The sequence below is a fragment of the Toxorhynchites rutilus genome, chromosome 3 (genome assembly GCF_029784135.1).
Source record: "Toxorhynchites rutilus septentrionalis strain SRP chromosome 3, ASM2978413v1, whole genome shotgun sequence".
NCBI lineage: Eukaryota > Metazoa > Arthropoda > Insecta > Diptera > Culicidae > Toxorhynchites > Toxorhynchites rutilus.
The window spans coordinates 172,423,691-172,437,977 of NC_073746.1; the positions used below are offsets into that span (position 1 = coordinate 172,423,691).

General features: G+C 36.6%; 1 protein-coding gene across 6 annotated transcripts in view; it reads left to right on the forward strand.

Moving 5' to 3' along the window:
* Positions 1-14,287, forward strand: part of LOC129775621 (uncharacterized protein DDB_G0283357) — a 166,655-nt gene that overhangs the window by 118,703 nt on the left and 33,665 nt on the right. For all 6 annotated transcript variants that reach the window (XM_055780579.1, XM_055780578.1, XM_055780576.1 and 3 more), the window contains exon 3: positions 5,272-5,460. In XM_055780579.1, coding sequence (XP_055636554.1) covers positions 5,272-5,460 — 189 coding nt within the window. The remainder of the gene's footprint in view (positions 1-5,271; positions 5,461-14,287) is intronic.

The following is a 14,287-nucleotide window of genomic DNA, read 5'->3' on the forward strand; positions in this document are numbered from 1 at the left end:
GACAAATGAGTTATAACACAATCGGCAAAAAATATGATAAAACTACTTATTATCGTTTGTGTTTGACGTTTGCTTAGCGTGAACACGTAGAATTTACCCGTTCATCAATATTTGAATTTCTCCCGTGTTTCATCAGTTATCATCGTGAACAGTTTACTGTGATTGCTTTGTAAGTGTTTCGCAGTTGACTATAAAATATAATCAAGTGTAATGTAATTTTCGTTCAAAAAATTACAAAATAAAGTGTCCGAAATTTGAATTCAATCTGTTCGAGATTTGATTTTTTTTATAAATAGTGTCCGAAGATTGATTCTTATTCACTTCATTTGAGAAGCATTTTTTTCGATGATTTTTTTAATTTTTTCAATCGAATAGGGACCAAACTAGAAAGGTTAAAAGCGTATTGAACAAATTTATTAAAAATATCCTCCAAATAATACCTGTGCAAAAAGTTTAGATCTGTTTTCTGCATCAAACGCTTAAGCGTCCGAAATATGATTCAGAACGGTACATCTGACACTAAAAACCATCCGATCAGACTGAAGAGAAGTAGCCGAATACTATCGTCCCGAAGTGGGGAATCAAATTGATGTAGTTGGTGTAGTCCTACGACTTTCGAGCGGCTGAAGGTACAAATGAGCTTCAGGACAAGAAATTTGGAAAATCAAATATATGCATAAAACGTCGAGACCTAGTGTTATCTCGAAAAAAAAAATTGGCCGAAATTCGACCTTTTGAAACTTAGCCTGAGTGGAAAAAAATAAATAAAAATTTTGAGTGCTTTGAAGCACCCCTAAATCATGTCCGATTGAGCTGGAATTTTGCACAGATAATTTTTTTTGCCAATAAACAAAATGTAAGTGGCCATTGCCACCCTAATGTACCTATATCACATGTATTACTTCATCACGGAAATAGCAAATTACTGCCGATAAAATTATATATATGATATTATGCCTTTTTGCGCATATCCTACGGGGTACTTGGGTGATACCAAACGTGTCTACTCGTCGTCGGGATTCCCAAACAAGCCCTCATTATAAGAGTCAGTGGGGTTAGCCGATTCGTGAATCTTGTGTTTGCATGAGTGATTTGCATCTACCATTTGCCACTGGAAAGATTCAATCTGATTGGCAGCAATTTCCGTTTGCATCCGTTTCAGTTTATTGTGTATATTATAAACCGAGAAATTACCCACAACTATTTAGGGCTATTAGCAGATGAGTGCTAGTTAGTGATCATATAAAACATCCGCAAAAAAAAGAAAATTTCCACTGACAAACGTGTTGATTGGCGATGTTCTTATATTGTTATTAGATCTGAACATAACATGATGTTTTCATATGCTATCAAGACGATTTATTTAGTACTTAAGTGTAGATAATTCACATTAAAGGAGAATATAACTTGGTTTCAATATAAATTTTGGAAACGAAATAGTCAGTATTTTTTTCACGTTTCAAATGATTTTTTTCTATGGTTAAATGATCTAAGATTAATACGAAATAAATGCAAAGTGCCTGGCCGGGTAAAGGCTTAAAATGTGCCCCCTAACCAAAAATTCTAGCTGTATGGCAAATATTGTATAGGATATTAAATAAGAAATTTTGTCGGTTTTGGCGGCTTAACATAGGATCTATAGTGAAAAACGTACTTTTTCGTTTATTTCACGCCATCCTCAAAAGCGTCGAAACAAAAATTTGAAAAAAAATACTGAATGTGCATCTCACTAGAATGTATCAAGAAAAATGATAAAAAAAAATTTCATCAAAAATTGAAGTACTAAAAAAAATTTAAATTTTGAAAAGAAATTTCTTTTGGATTTAGAGATTTAGTACTACTCTAATTCATATTTAATCCTTTGTGGTCGTATTAAATTTGGGCATGGTTATCGTACTGGTCGGAATTATTTTTCCTTGAAAAAGCATTGACATATGCAAGATTATGAGGAACACAATTTTTTTTCTTTTCTTTGTGAACTATATACAGTTCGGACTAGATTATATGTGATTCGATTATGTACAAATTTGGACTCGATTACATACAATTTGAAAAAAAAAATAATTCAAATATGACTTATTTTAAGAAAAATTGTAACTTTTCAACGTTAAGTTGATATTTAAGAGGCTATTATTTATTTCAAAGGCATGTAAAGTGGGGTAAAAATCATGGTTTTGGGAGATTTTTCTTGAATTTTCACCAGGAATGGTTTATATCGATATTATAGCCAAATTAAGAAGAATAGAAGTTTGGTGTCAAAGAACAAATTGTAGAACGATTAGAGAGCTTCAATTTAATTGACAGAAACAATCAAATTCATTTTCTAGGATAAAAATAAAAATAACACACTCAAAATTATTAATTATTATTCAAACGAAAGCAACAGAATCGTCTTCCGTAGCGTATTTTCTAATGTAGAGCCAGCTTGACTCAACAGAGTCCGAAACAAAGAAATAGTTCTATAACTCTATCATTGTTGAAATTCGAACATATGCGCAGAATGATTTTTTTCATCAAATATGATCGTCTATCACCTCCTGAGAAAATCTGGATAAATTATTTTTTTTCATGTGAGAAAGGTGTTTTCTGAGTTTAAGGGGATGAATCAAAAATCAAATTCTTCTTTTATATTCGAAAAACGAAAAACACTTGAATAAAACGAATAAAATAAAGTTTTTTTGACTCGATTATACATTGGATTTGATTATATCTATACAGTGAAAAGAAATCAGAGACTGTATACAATCGCGTCCGCCATGTATATGTACTATCTACTTCAACATAATTTGAACCAGTAGTTACTCAAATAATGATTTCTGCGTATCCGAAATGATCAGAACTTTTCAATTCAGATGAACAAAGATTTTGTCGCTTGAGACACTTATGCGATTATTCAAATAATATGAGACATGCATTTAAACAGTAGTTCTGAAACTTATGAACAATCTTTTCCATCACACCAAAGTTTTTCAATGGCTAAGTTCTGTTGTTATGATTTTTATCCCACATTCCTATGCATTCAACACAATGTGTTTTGTTTTGTGTGGATGACTGGTTTGTTTGATATTGAGTACCGTTATCTATTACTCATGGGAGCACCGTATTGATTCGTTAATAGGTTCACTAGACATCAAGCTTCGTTTAGGAAAAGCATAAACTGATTATTGGTTGAGTAAAACATAAGATAAGCATGGTTTCTTGCTGTGGTGGCTGAGAACAGACAAACGACCAGAACGGTAAGAAAGGTATGGTGGCTGAGAGCACCCGTGGCCGAGTGGTTAGCGTCTCAAATTATCATGCCGGGTGTTCGGGTTCGATTCCCGTTCTGGCCGGGGGATTTTTCGTCAAAGAAAATTCCGTCGACTTGCACTGTGGTCACGCGTATTCAGGAGCTTGCCCCTCAGAATACATTCAAGGCGTGTTATTTAGCTTAAGAAATCTCAACCAAGTATTAATGAATGACGCTAGTTAATGCATTCGTTGAGACGGCAAAAGTTCCACAAGGGAACGTAACGCCATTCAAGAAGGCTGAGAGCAGACAGGCGACCACAAAGAGTTAAATGTGTTCCTACGGCTTTTCTAGATACATGTGTTTTTTTCAGTGTTGCGTGGTACAAAAAATATTTTTTTTTTATTTTCAAAGGGCTTGACTGGGTACGGGAGTAAAAAGTGCCCCCAAACCAAATCTCCAGCTGTATGGAAAATATTGTATAGGGTACTAAATATGAAATTTTGACAGTAGTACCATATATTTGAGTTCATATATGGTACAACATAGGATCTTTGGTGAAAAATGCACCTTTTCGTTTTTTTCACGCCATTCTCAAAAGCTTTGAGACAAAAATATAAAAAAAAATACTGAAAGTACATCTTGCTAAGGTGTATCGATCAATAATTTCAAACAATGTTTTCATCAAAAAAATTATTAAATTAATTTTTACTTTTATTTTAAATTAAATTTTACTGTTTTGTTATTTTGAGATTCAGTACTACTCTAATTTGTATTCAAATTTCTTCCTACGTCTATTTTAGGTATATCTATTTTTTTTCAGAATTTTTGGCGGTACAAAAAAAATTATATATTTTCAGGCATTTCGAAATTTTGAAAAAAAAAAATTACTTCGAGACCCACTTTGCTCTAATTAATTTAAATTTTTGTTTTTTATATGTATAAATTTTGTCGGTATATTTAGATCATTGCGCTGTACGAAGATTTTTTTTCTCGTATCTTAAAATATATGAGATTATCTTTACGTTGGATTTAGATGGTTTACCAAATTCATAGGAGTCAGCAGTATGATTTATTTGAATGAGCTCGTTCCCATTATTGTTATGCTAGATTGCAATATTATGTCTCTTCTCTAACGAAAAGACAGCGGCATGCGAAATTTATTTTCTTCATGGCAGGCGACATTACCTGTCCTATGCTATGCCATTCGCGATAATAGCCACCATTCTTTCACATCCATTCCTGTCAACCCGGCCCCGACTTTGTACATCGGTAACCCCGGGAAAATGGTCCATTTTGAAGCTTCGCTATTATATAAATATTGCTGCTGACGGGCGACGGCTGTGTGTGTGTTTGTTTGCCCGAAGAAGACAATATAAAACTCTGAGAAGGCTCGAAATTAAGTCGAAATTTTAATTAAATTTTGTTTCATCCTGTTTTAAATTCCTAGCCATCGCCTAACATTGTCTTCACTAGCATTCATAATCATCGTCGTCGTCAACATCGTCTTCATCTCATTCCCAAACGGTCTTGGGTGGAAAGAGTCAACCGAAGCTCACGTCGTTTTCTGGGCCGTAAAACGTTATTCTAACTTTTTGGCCGAAGAAGAACCAGCATCTTGTAAAATCTACAAACCGCTCGAATGATTCTCCGTGGAATATGTTACCCCAAAACTTTTGTGACCTCTTCGGATAGGGAAGGGTTCTTTGCGCCAAATAACGTCACGTCGCTGCAGAATCATTTCGGAAAAATTCGTGTACTAGACTCTTGGTTTTTCTAATTCTCCATCGATTTGGATGACATGGTTCATTGCAAAATAATTCATTCAATAAAGTCACGCCCTCATGCGGCTTCCTGGCAGTGGAAAGAAAAAGGGCAAACAGATGATGAATTTCAACATGAAAATTACACTGATGGTATAATTCTTTGGTACTTCTCTCATTTCACCTAGTAATAATTCGTCAAAAATATACATAACATTATCCAACATCGGTTCTATTAAAACTAATCATGTATTTCCTTTTGCTCACTTCTATTTCTAGACGCGGACTGACTCCACCGCATCGTGTCAAGTCAATTTCAATGGCTACCTTCACGCAGGAAGAGATTGACTTCGTACGACAGAACGGCAATGACACCTGCAACAGAACTTGGCTCGGCTTGTGGGACCCAAAGCGAGCCATCAAGCAGGAGCATCGAGATTTCATGATTGACAAGTACGAAAGGAAAAGGTGAGTGGAGCATCTTCCGAGATTAACCACAAATAAAAAGTGACAAGGGATATGAAAAAAAACATTGGTCGTTCGATAAATCTTCTGCCACATATGTCGAAAGTTCACGATACATGAACATACGTCCATACAAATTCATTCCATTTACTTGCAAGAAAGAACGCAGAATTTAATTAATCAAATATGTGATTCGATTTATCTAAAGAAAGGGTCTTAAATTCCATCCGCTATTTTACAAATAGTTTTCAACTCGAACAGTAACGCGAGGTAGCCGCGTTATCATGATGAAATATCATCGACTCGTATCTAGTCGTATGATCTGGACGTTTTTCCGCAATAGCTCATTTTGAAAGAATCAATTGTTGCCTGTAAAAATCTTCATTGATTGTTTGACCAGGTTTAACGGCTCATCACACCCTTTTGATCCAATCAAATACAGAGCATTACTTTGACACCGTGGATATTCGACTTCAGCGTTGGTATTGCTGGTTGGCTGTGTAAAAAAAGACTTCCTTTTGTGTCGTTCAGGCAACATTTCGGATGCAAAATCATCGTGCGTCTTCTCTCGCTTTCAATTCGTATGGAACATAATTTCTTCGCTTCATTCCTCACCGATTGCTTGTAGGAGCCAGTCGCGTTGTTCTTGGTTTCGCTCACGGTTAACGAAGTTGATATCCTTTCCCTTCTCAGTCGAAGTTGTTTTCTCCCTCGCGTGTTATCTCGTCCGTCCGTGGTTAGACCGAACAAATTGCGAGTTACCGTGAATAACCGGAGACACGCAAACGAGATTGTTGCTGATGAGCATTTCACTCTCGAATATCGTACATTCATTCCCTCCCATAACGTAGAAATTGAGGGGGTGATTGCTGAAACGGGTCTGACGAGCGAACAAATAAAAATATAAGGAGTATGCAAGTTCAAGAAGCTCCCCTTAATGGAAGTAAAAATCTTGGATTGTCGCCAACTTGGGAAACTTTCCCATGATGGGGATAAAACTAAATTTATCCGTTTCGAGTGACCTTCGCTGGTTTCGTCCTCTCTGACTACGTTATGGTGGACAAATTGAGGCTGCCGGTGCGATTCTTCGTGCCAAAGAACATGACTTGCCAAAAATACAAGTCAGTTGATCATACATCAGCTTATTGCACCAACAAGGAGCGCTGTGCCACTTTCGGAGAGCAACATTAAGGCGAATTCTGCAGTGCGACTGAGCATAAGTGTCCATATTGCGGAGGAACCTAACACGTGCTCTCAACTTGTGAAATTTACAAGAGTCGCTGGGAGAAACAGAAGCGCTCTTTAAAGGAACACTCGAAACGCACGTTTGCGAAAATTTTGAAGAGCGCTGCACTGGCCCAACTTCTCCACGTTGCCAGTTGACGAAATGGAAGCGGACACAGCTAACGGCCCAAAAATGTGTCCACTCCCAAAGTTCAACGACAAGTACCATCGGTGATACCCCATGTTAGCTTGCTTAAAATATCGAGTTCAGCGGACAAGCAAAATCAGGTTCCTCCTGGCTTCCGTGGGAATAGTTCACCTTCAAACGACCCAGTACTCGAGGGGACATCAAAAACCCCAACTGTCCCTATTTTACCGTCAAGTACAACTCCCCAATCGGGGTTCATAAAGTTGTCTGATCTTGTGGATCAAATCTCCACGTGTTTTAATGTTTCCGACTCCATCAGAACCATGGACACCGCAATTCTTCCAGTATTAAAGACAATTTTGCAACAATTGATGCGAACATGGCCCCTCCTTGCAATGATTATCTCTCTTCTTCTTCTTGAATGGCGTTAACGTTCCCTGTGGAACTTTTGCCGTCTCAACGAATGCATTAACTAGCGTCATTTATTAATACTTAGTTGAGATTTCTTAAGCCAAATAACACGCCTTGAATGTATTCCGAGGGGCAAGCTCTAGAATACGCGTGACCACAGTGCAAGTCGAAGGAAATTTCTTTGACGATAAATCCTCCGGCCAGAACGGGAATCGAACCCGAACACCCGGCATGATAATGTGAGACGCTAACCACTCGGCCACGGGTGCACTGGGTGCACATGATTATCTCTCTTGATGTCTAATTTAAATGAAGAGGTCGAAGATATCACTGTTTTACAGCGGATTTGTCGTAGTCTTATCCCTAAATTTTTAAATTTTTAATTCATAAGTTCAATTGTGATGTTATTGCTCTGCCCAAAACTTGGCTCCTTTAGAGAGAGGATCTCTCTATCCACGATTTTAATATTAAACGCTTAGACCGTGATGACAGATACGGAGCGATGCTATTGGGGATCAATAAGTGCCACTCATTTTTTCGAATTGACCTTTCACCTATGGGAGGGATCGAAGCTATTGCTTGTCATGCAAACATCAGAGGCAAAGGCCTCTGTATTGTCAGCTTGTATTGGCCTCCGGGAGTTGCGGTTAGCCGCAAGCAACTTGCTGACTTGTGCTCACTTCTTTCTGAGCCACGATTGATCTTGGGAGAATTCAACTCTCACGGAATTGTCTGAGGGGAATAGTAAGACGACAACCGTTCATTGTTGATGATAACCTTTGTAATAGCTTCAATATGAACGTTTTGAACACTGGGGAAACAACACATGTACCGAAACCTCCTGCTAACCCAAGTGCTCTTGACCATTCGCTATGCTCGAATTCACTATCGTTAGATTGCAAGTTGAATGTAATCCAGGATCCCAACGGTAGTGATCACTTGCCAATCAAAGTTTTCATCATCACTGGGTTAAATTCTTCTGAATCTATAAACATGACATATGACCTTCAAGGACACATTGACTGGAAAGAATATTCGGACGCGATTGCTCTAGCCATCAATTCCAGAGATGGTTTACCGCCATTGGAGGAGTATAACTTCCTTTATCGTTTGATCTACGACAGAGTCCCTGGGTATATTATTCGTCGAAGGCCTCCCAATCCATGGTGAGATAGCCAATGTTCCAAGCTTTATCAGGATAAATCGATTGCATTTAAAGTTTTTCGGAAACGTGGAACCATTTTTTTTTAAAGATGCTGATGAAGGTCCCGCCACCTTCCCTTACAAAGGTTTGAGCAAGACGAGTTATCTAAAAGATAATATTTTTTTCTTTAAAATCAGTTTAACAAAAAAAACGAACTGATTTTACTTACAGATATAAATTCAAAAAAATTGTTTATTACATTATCAAAAGAGAAGCCAATACTCCGTCTTGTCCGCCACAGAGCCGATACGATCCCGACTAGGCCCTTGCAGCCAAATGGTCCACCAGAGCATAAGTCCAATCGCCAGCCTAGTTTTGGATAGACAATGAGTACCCCCATACAGAGATGTCGAGAAATTTTCCATCAAGAAAAAATCCTAGACCATTGAGAATTTTTAAACGTAAACAAAAAACAATTTTCTGGGGGTCTCCGTAGCCACATTGGTTGCGCGTTCGCTTAGTAAACGATCAATCGTGAGTTCAAAACTCAGGGCCCTCATTGACCATCTTTGTGTTGTTACAGAATAGCTACGTCCACGCAACAATCATCAGCGATGGAGATCGATCCACGGTCGAAATTAAGATCGATTCATCCATACAACTGCTCTGCTCTGCAAGACACATCGGGCTGCTGTTCTATAAATAACTCAACAATTATCAATCAACTGTCTCCGCTGTCCGGTGGTCCAACTGGATAATGGAAGAACAGAAAGAATATTCTTACGCCTAAATGGCTACTGTGTGAATGTACCATATGTAATGGTATAGAAGGAATACTGGCGAATGACAACTGTGTAATGTGCTAATTATAGATATGATAACCATGTGACATGTACACGATTAAAATTCGGCTCCGTTACATCTAAAATGCTAATGAGCCTTGAATAAATAAATGGGATAAAAAAAAAATTAAAAACTTGATCAAAGAATATTGGCGAAGTTTCATGGGAGGTTAGTCACGAGAAACGTCGATGAAAGAATGATGGAAAGTGGTTCGAAACATGGGAAATGAAAACAATGGAAACAAAGAATATTCACATCGTGGGTTTTTCGCCTTGATCGATGGATTGAAACGTATGACCTACTCTCAGACAAAAAATATGGATTCCGCAAGAGGAAAGGGGACGAATGATTGCCTTGCGTTGCTTTCTTCAGAAATTCAAATGGCTTACGCTAAAAAAACAAATGTCTTCAGTATTCTTGGACATAAAAGGGGGCCTTTGATTCTGTTTCAATAGAGGCTTTGTCAGACAAATTAAACTCTCGGGGTCTGTCGCCTCTATTGAATAATATGTTATATAACTTGCTTTGTGAGAAACATTTGAATTTTTCTCACGGGGATTCGGCAGTAAGTCCCGCCTAAGTAAGGACCCGCACCCTTTTGTACAACTTCTACGTAAGCGACATTGACAATTGCCTTAAACAAAATTGCAGCCTAAGACTACTTGCAGATGATGGAGTGGTGTCTGTCGTAGGATCAAACGAATCCGACCTGCAAGAACCCTTACAAGTTACTGTGAACAATTTTTCAACCTGGGCCATTGGTCTAGGGATTGAGTTCTCCACGGAAAAAACAGAGATGGTCGTCTTTTCTAGGAAGCCAACCAGCAAACCCAAAGCTTCAACTTTTGGGTAAACCGATCTCTCATGCTATGTCATTCAAGTATCTTGGGGTATGGTTCGACTCTAAATGTACTTGGGGTCCCATATTAGGTATCATGTAAAAATATCAACAAAGAATAAATTTTCTTCGTACAATTACCGACACCTCGTGGGGGGACCCATCCAGAAAATCTTATCATGTTTTATCCATCGCTAACTGGCAACGCAAGTGGAACGAAGATGAATTGGGCCGGTGGCTTCACTCAATTATCCCTAGGGTTAACCAAAAACCGTGGTTCAAAAGTCTGTAATCGAGTCGGGACTTTATTCGCACCTTCTGCCGACTCATGTCCTATCACTGTTCGTTAGAAGCACTACTCTTCCGTTTCAATCATGCCAGCAACAATCTCTGCATTTGTGGCCAAGGTTATCACGACATCGAGCACGTTGTTTGGTCGTGCGAGGTGTATCTGGTCGCCAGATCGAATTTAGAAAACTCTCTTCGGGCCCGAGGAAGACAACTCAATGTGCCGGCGAGAAATGTGTTGGTTCGGTTAGACCATGATTACATGTCCCTAATATATCTTTTTCCTTAAAGCCTTCGATCTTCGTGTGTGATTGTCCTTATATCTTTATACCCTTCTTTTCTTTCTTTGCGAGTAGTTCATCTCCTTGCTATAAACAGTAGAATGAGTTGAAATATAAATACACTATACGAATAGATTTAAGAATTGAGTTTGATCATCAACATTGTTACATTCTCCTTATATCTCATCCTTTTCCTGGAAAAAATATGTCAGCCTTCTAAAATCGAGGGGGCCGCAAATAATCGTTTTTCTACCTTACTTTCGAATTTATCCATCGGCTTTGTGTCGCAAGCTGTGTTTACATTTAAAACGGAACTTGATCGATTAATTGCTCTAACTCTTCGCTTTAAAACTTTTTCGGTTGGCTTGGGCGCTTTTTTTCTTTAAGACTAAAATCACACCTTTAAAATCGTCAAAACCATTCCCTACAAAATCTACCGATGGTGCAGAGTCACCATAAACTTCCACAAGCATTCGTTGTGCTTAAGCTGCATTTTTCTTCCAACGCACAATAGTCCAGGAGGTGCACTTAAGTGAAAATTAGCATTTAGAGCTCGACGGTTATTCACTAGACAAAAACTGTCTTCGACAAAGTTGTTACGTATGATAGAGTGCTCATTTTTATGTTATCGAAAACAGGGTGACCAAAATTGTCGATGGAATAAAAAATATAACTTTCTTATCTTTATAGAAAGAGGTTAACATAGTTCGACAATGTTGTAGCCCCAGTAATTCGTGACATCTTTTTACAACAATTTTTTTTTTCTTGAAATAACCCATATAGCGCCTTTTTTCTAGGTTGCGTTAGGGTTACCATGAAAAAACCATTTTTTGTTCTAACTTTTATATTTTAAATTCTACATGCAAACTGTCTTCGAAAGACTTTTAGAGATTACTAATACAAACATTTTGCAATGCAGAGCTTGTCAATATCTCAATTCCACTAAATATTATCGAAAATTGTTTTTGGTGCTTTCTATCTGAGTTGAATTAGGGTAACTATGAAAAAACTATTTTTTTCACTCTAACTTTTATATTTGAAATTCTACATCAAAATTGTCTCCATACGACTTTTAGAGCCTATCAAGACCAACATTTTACGATGCAGAACTTGTCAATATCCTAATCCTGCAGAAAGCTCAAAGTTATTGATGGTTTTTCACCCAATAATTCATGATTTCAATTTTAATATACTCAAACACAAAAAAAAAACTAGAAAACCTAGAAAATAGCGCTATATCGGTTATTTCAAAAGATAGAAAAAACACTTTGTTCTTCATAGATGTCACAAATAACTGGGGCTACAACAATGTTTATCTCTGTCTATGACGATAAGAAAGTTATATTTTTTAATTCATTGACAATTTTGGTCACCCTATTTTTGATAACATAAAAATGAGCGCTCTATCATACGTAACAACTTTGTCGAAGACAGTTTTTGTCCGCACCAGGGCTGCCATAATAAAATTTGTGTTTTTGTTCTCAAAAAATCTTCTTATCTGTGTTTTTTTCTCAGAAAATCTGTATCGATATCTGTATCAACCCTTTGCGATCTTTTGTCTGCTTTTAGCCACCACAGCAATGAAGTATACTAATACAGGGCACACTAGATTACATACAGTTTCGGATTTCTTTTCACTGTATATAATCGAATCCTGTGTATAATGATTCAAAAAATGTTTTTTATTCGATTTCGATGCATATACAGTAATCGTTCGCTAACTGGTCCTGGTTTAACTGGTCTGCTATTTAACTGGGCGAACGTTAACTGGTCCTTGGACCAGTTAAAAAGCACAATTTCGTAAACAATCGACGCCATATTCAAATGGAAGATTTGCTGTGAGGGGCATTCGAATGTAATTTTAAATGTTATGAAAGTTGACATTATTTTCGCACGACAAAAACATTGATTAAACTACAGAAAAACAATTTTCTCAAATCATATGTCATACCTGTTGTCGCACTCAATGCGAAACTTCCATTGGTATCCTTTTATTTATCCAATTACAGGAACTAAGCGAATCAAACAATTCATTGAAGTTTCCCTCGATTTTATTTGACGTTTAACATGCCGGACCAGTTAAAACGCGAATGTCGATTAGTGGTCTTCTCTTTTCGCCCAGTTAGTGAATGTTTACTGTATTTTTTTTAATATTAAAGAAGACTTTAATTTTAATTCATCCTCTTAAAGCCAGGAAACAATTTTCTCACATGAGAAAAATAAATTTATACAGAATCTATCAGGAGGTGATAGACGATCATATTTGATGAAAAAAATCTTTCTACACATATGTTCGAATTCAAGATTGACAGAGTTATAGAACCTTTTTTTTTGTTTCGAAGTACGCTATGGAAGACGATTTTGTCGATTACATTTGAAAGATGAAAAATCTAAATTGATTGTTTTAAATAACATTTTGGAAGTGAAAAACTCAAAAGTTATCAATTTTTAATGTGTTATTATTTATTTTTTCCTAAAAAATTATTTTAAATTAAAGCTTTCTAACCGCTCTACGAAATTGTTCTTTGACACCCAACTTCTATCTTTCTTAATTTCGCTACAATATAGATATAAACAATTTCTGGTAAAAATTCAAGCTAAATCTAAAAAAAACACGATTTTTATCCCACTGTACTTATAATAGCCACTTAAATTTCACCTTAACGTTGAAAGGTTAATTTTTTTCTTGAAATAATTAATTTTTTTTTTATCCCATTTATTTATTTAAGGCTCATTAGCATTTTAGCTGTAACAGAGCCGAATTTTAATCGTGTACATGTCACATGGTTATCATATCTATAATTAGCACATTACATAGTTGCCATTCGCCAGTATTCCTTCTATACCATTACATATGGTACATTCACACAGTAGCCATTTAGACGTAAGAGTATTCTTTTCTGTTCTTCCATTATCCAGTTGGACCACCGGAGACAGTTGATTGATCATTGTTGAGTTATTTATAGAACAGTAGCCCGATGTGTCTGGCAGAGCAGAGCAGTTGTATGGATGGATCGATCTTCATTTCGACCGTGGATCGATCTCCATCGCTGATGATAGTTGCGTGGACGTAGCTATTCTGTAACAACACAAAGATGGTCAATGAGGGTCCTGAGTTTTGAACTCACGATCGATCGCTTACTAAGCGAACGCGCAACCAATGTGGCTACGGAGACCCTCTAATTAATATTTGAAATGTAATTTTTTTAACTGTATATTATATTATATATATATATATATATATATATATATATATATATATATATATATATATATATATATATATATATATATATATATATATAATATACTATATATAATCCAAAATTGTGTATAATCGAATCATATATAATCCTGTGTAATCCTAATCCGACCTGTCACAAAGTTATACATCCCTGCTTTATCATGTAAAAAAAATTGCGGCCATCAAGACACACATGTCGGAATTCAATACGGCCGCAAAGGGTTAAATTTATAAATTCAACCTTAGCATAATAAAGCATAATCTTAGCTTTAATATCAATGATTGGCATAGTTATTATGAATTTGACGATGTTGATGATATCCACATAAAAAATCGTATTCACGGTGCTTTAGTAGGAAAAAGATAAACAGTGTTATTTATTCACTGCAAAGCTAGCCGATGACGCAGA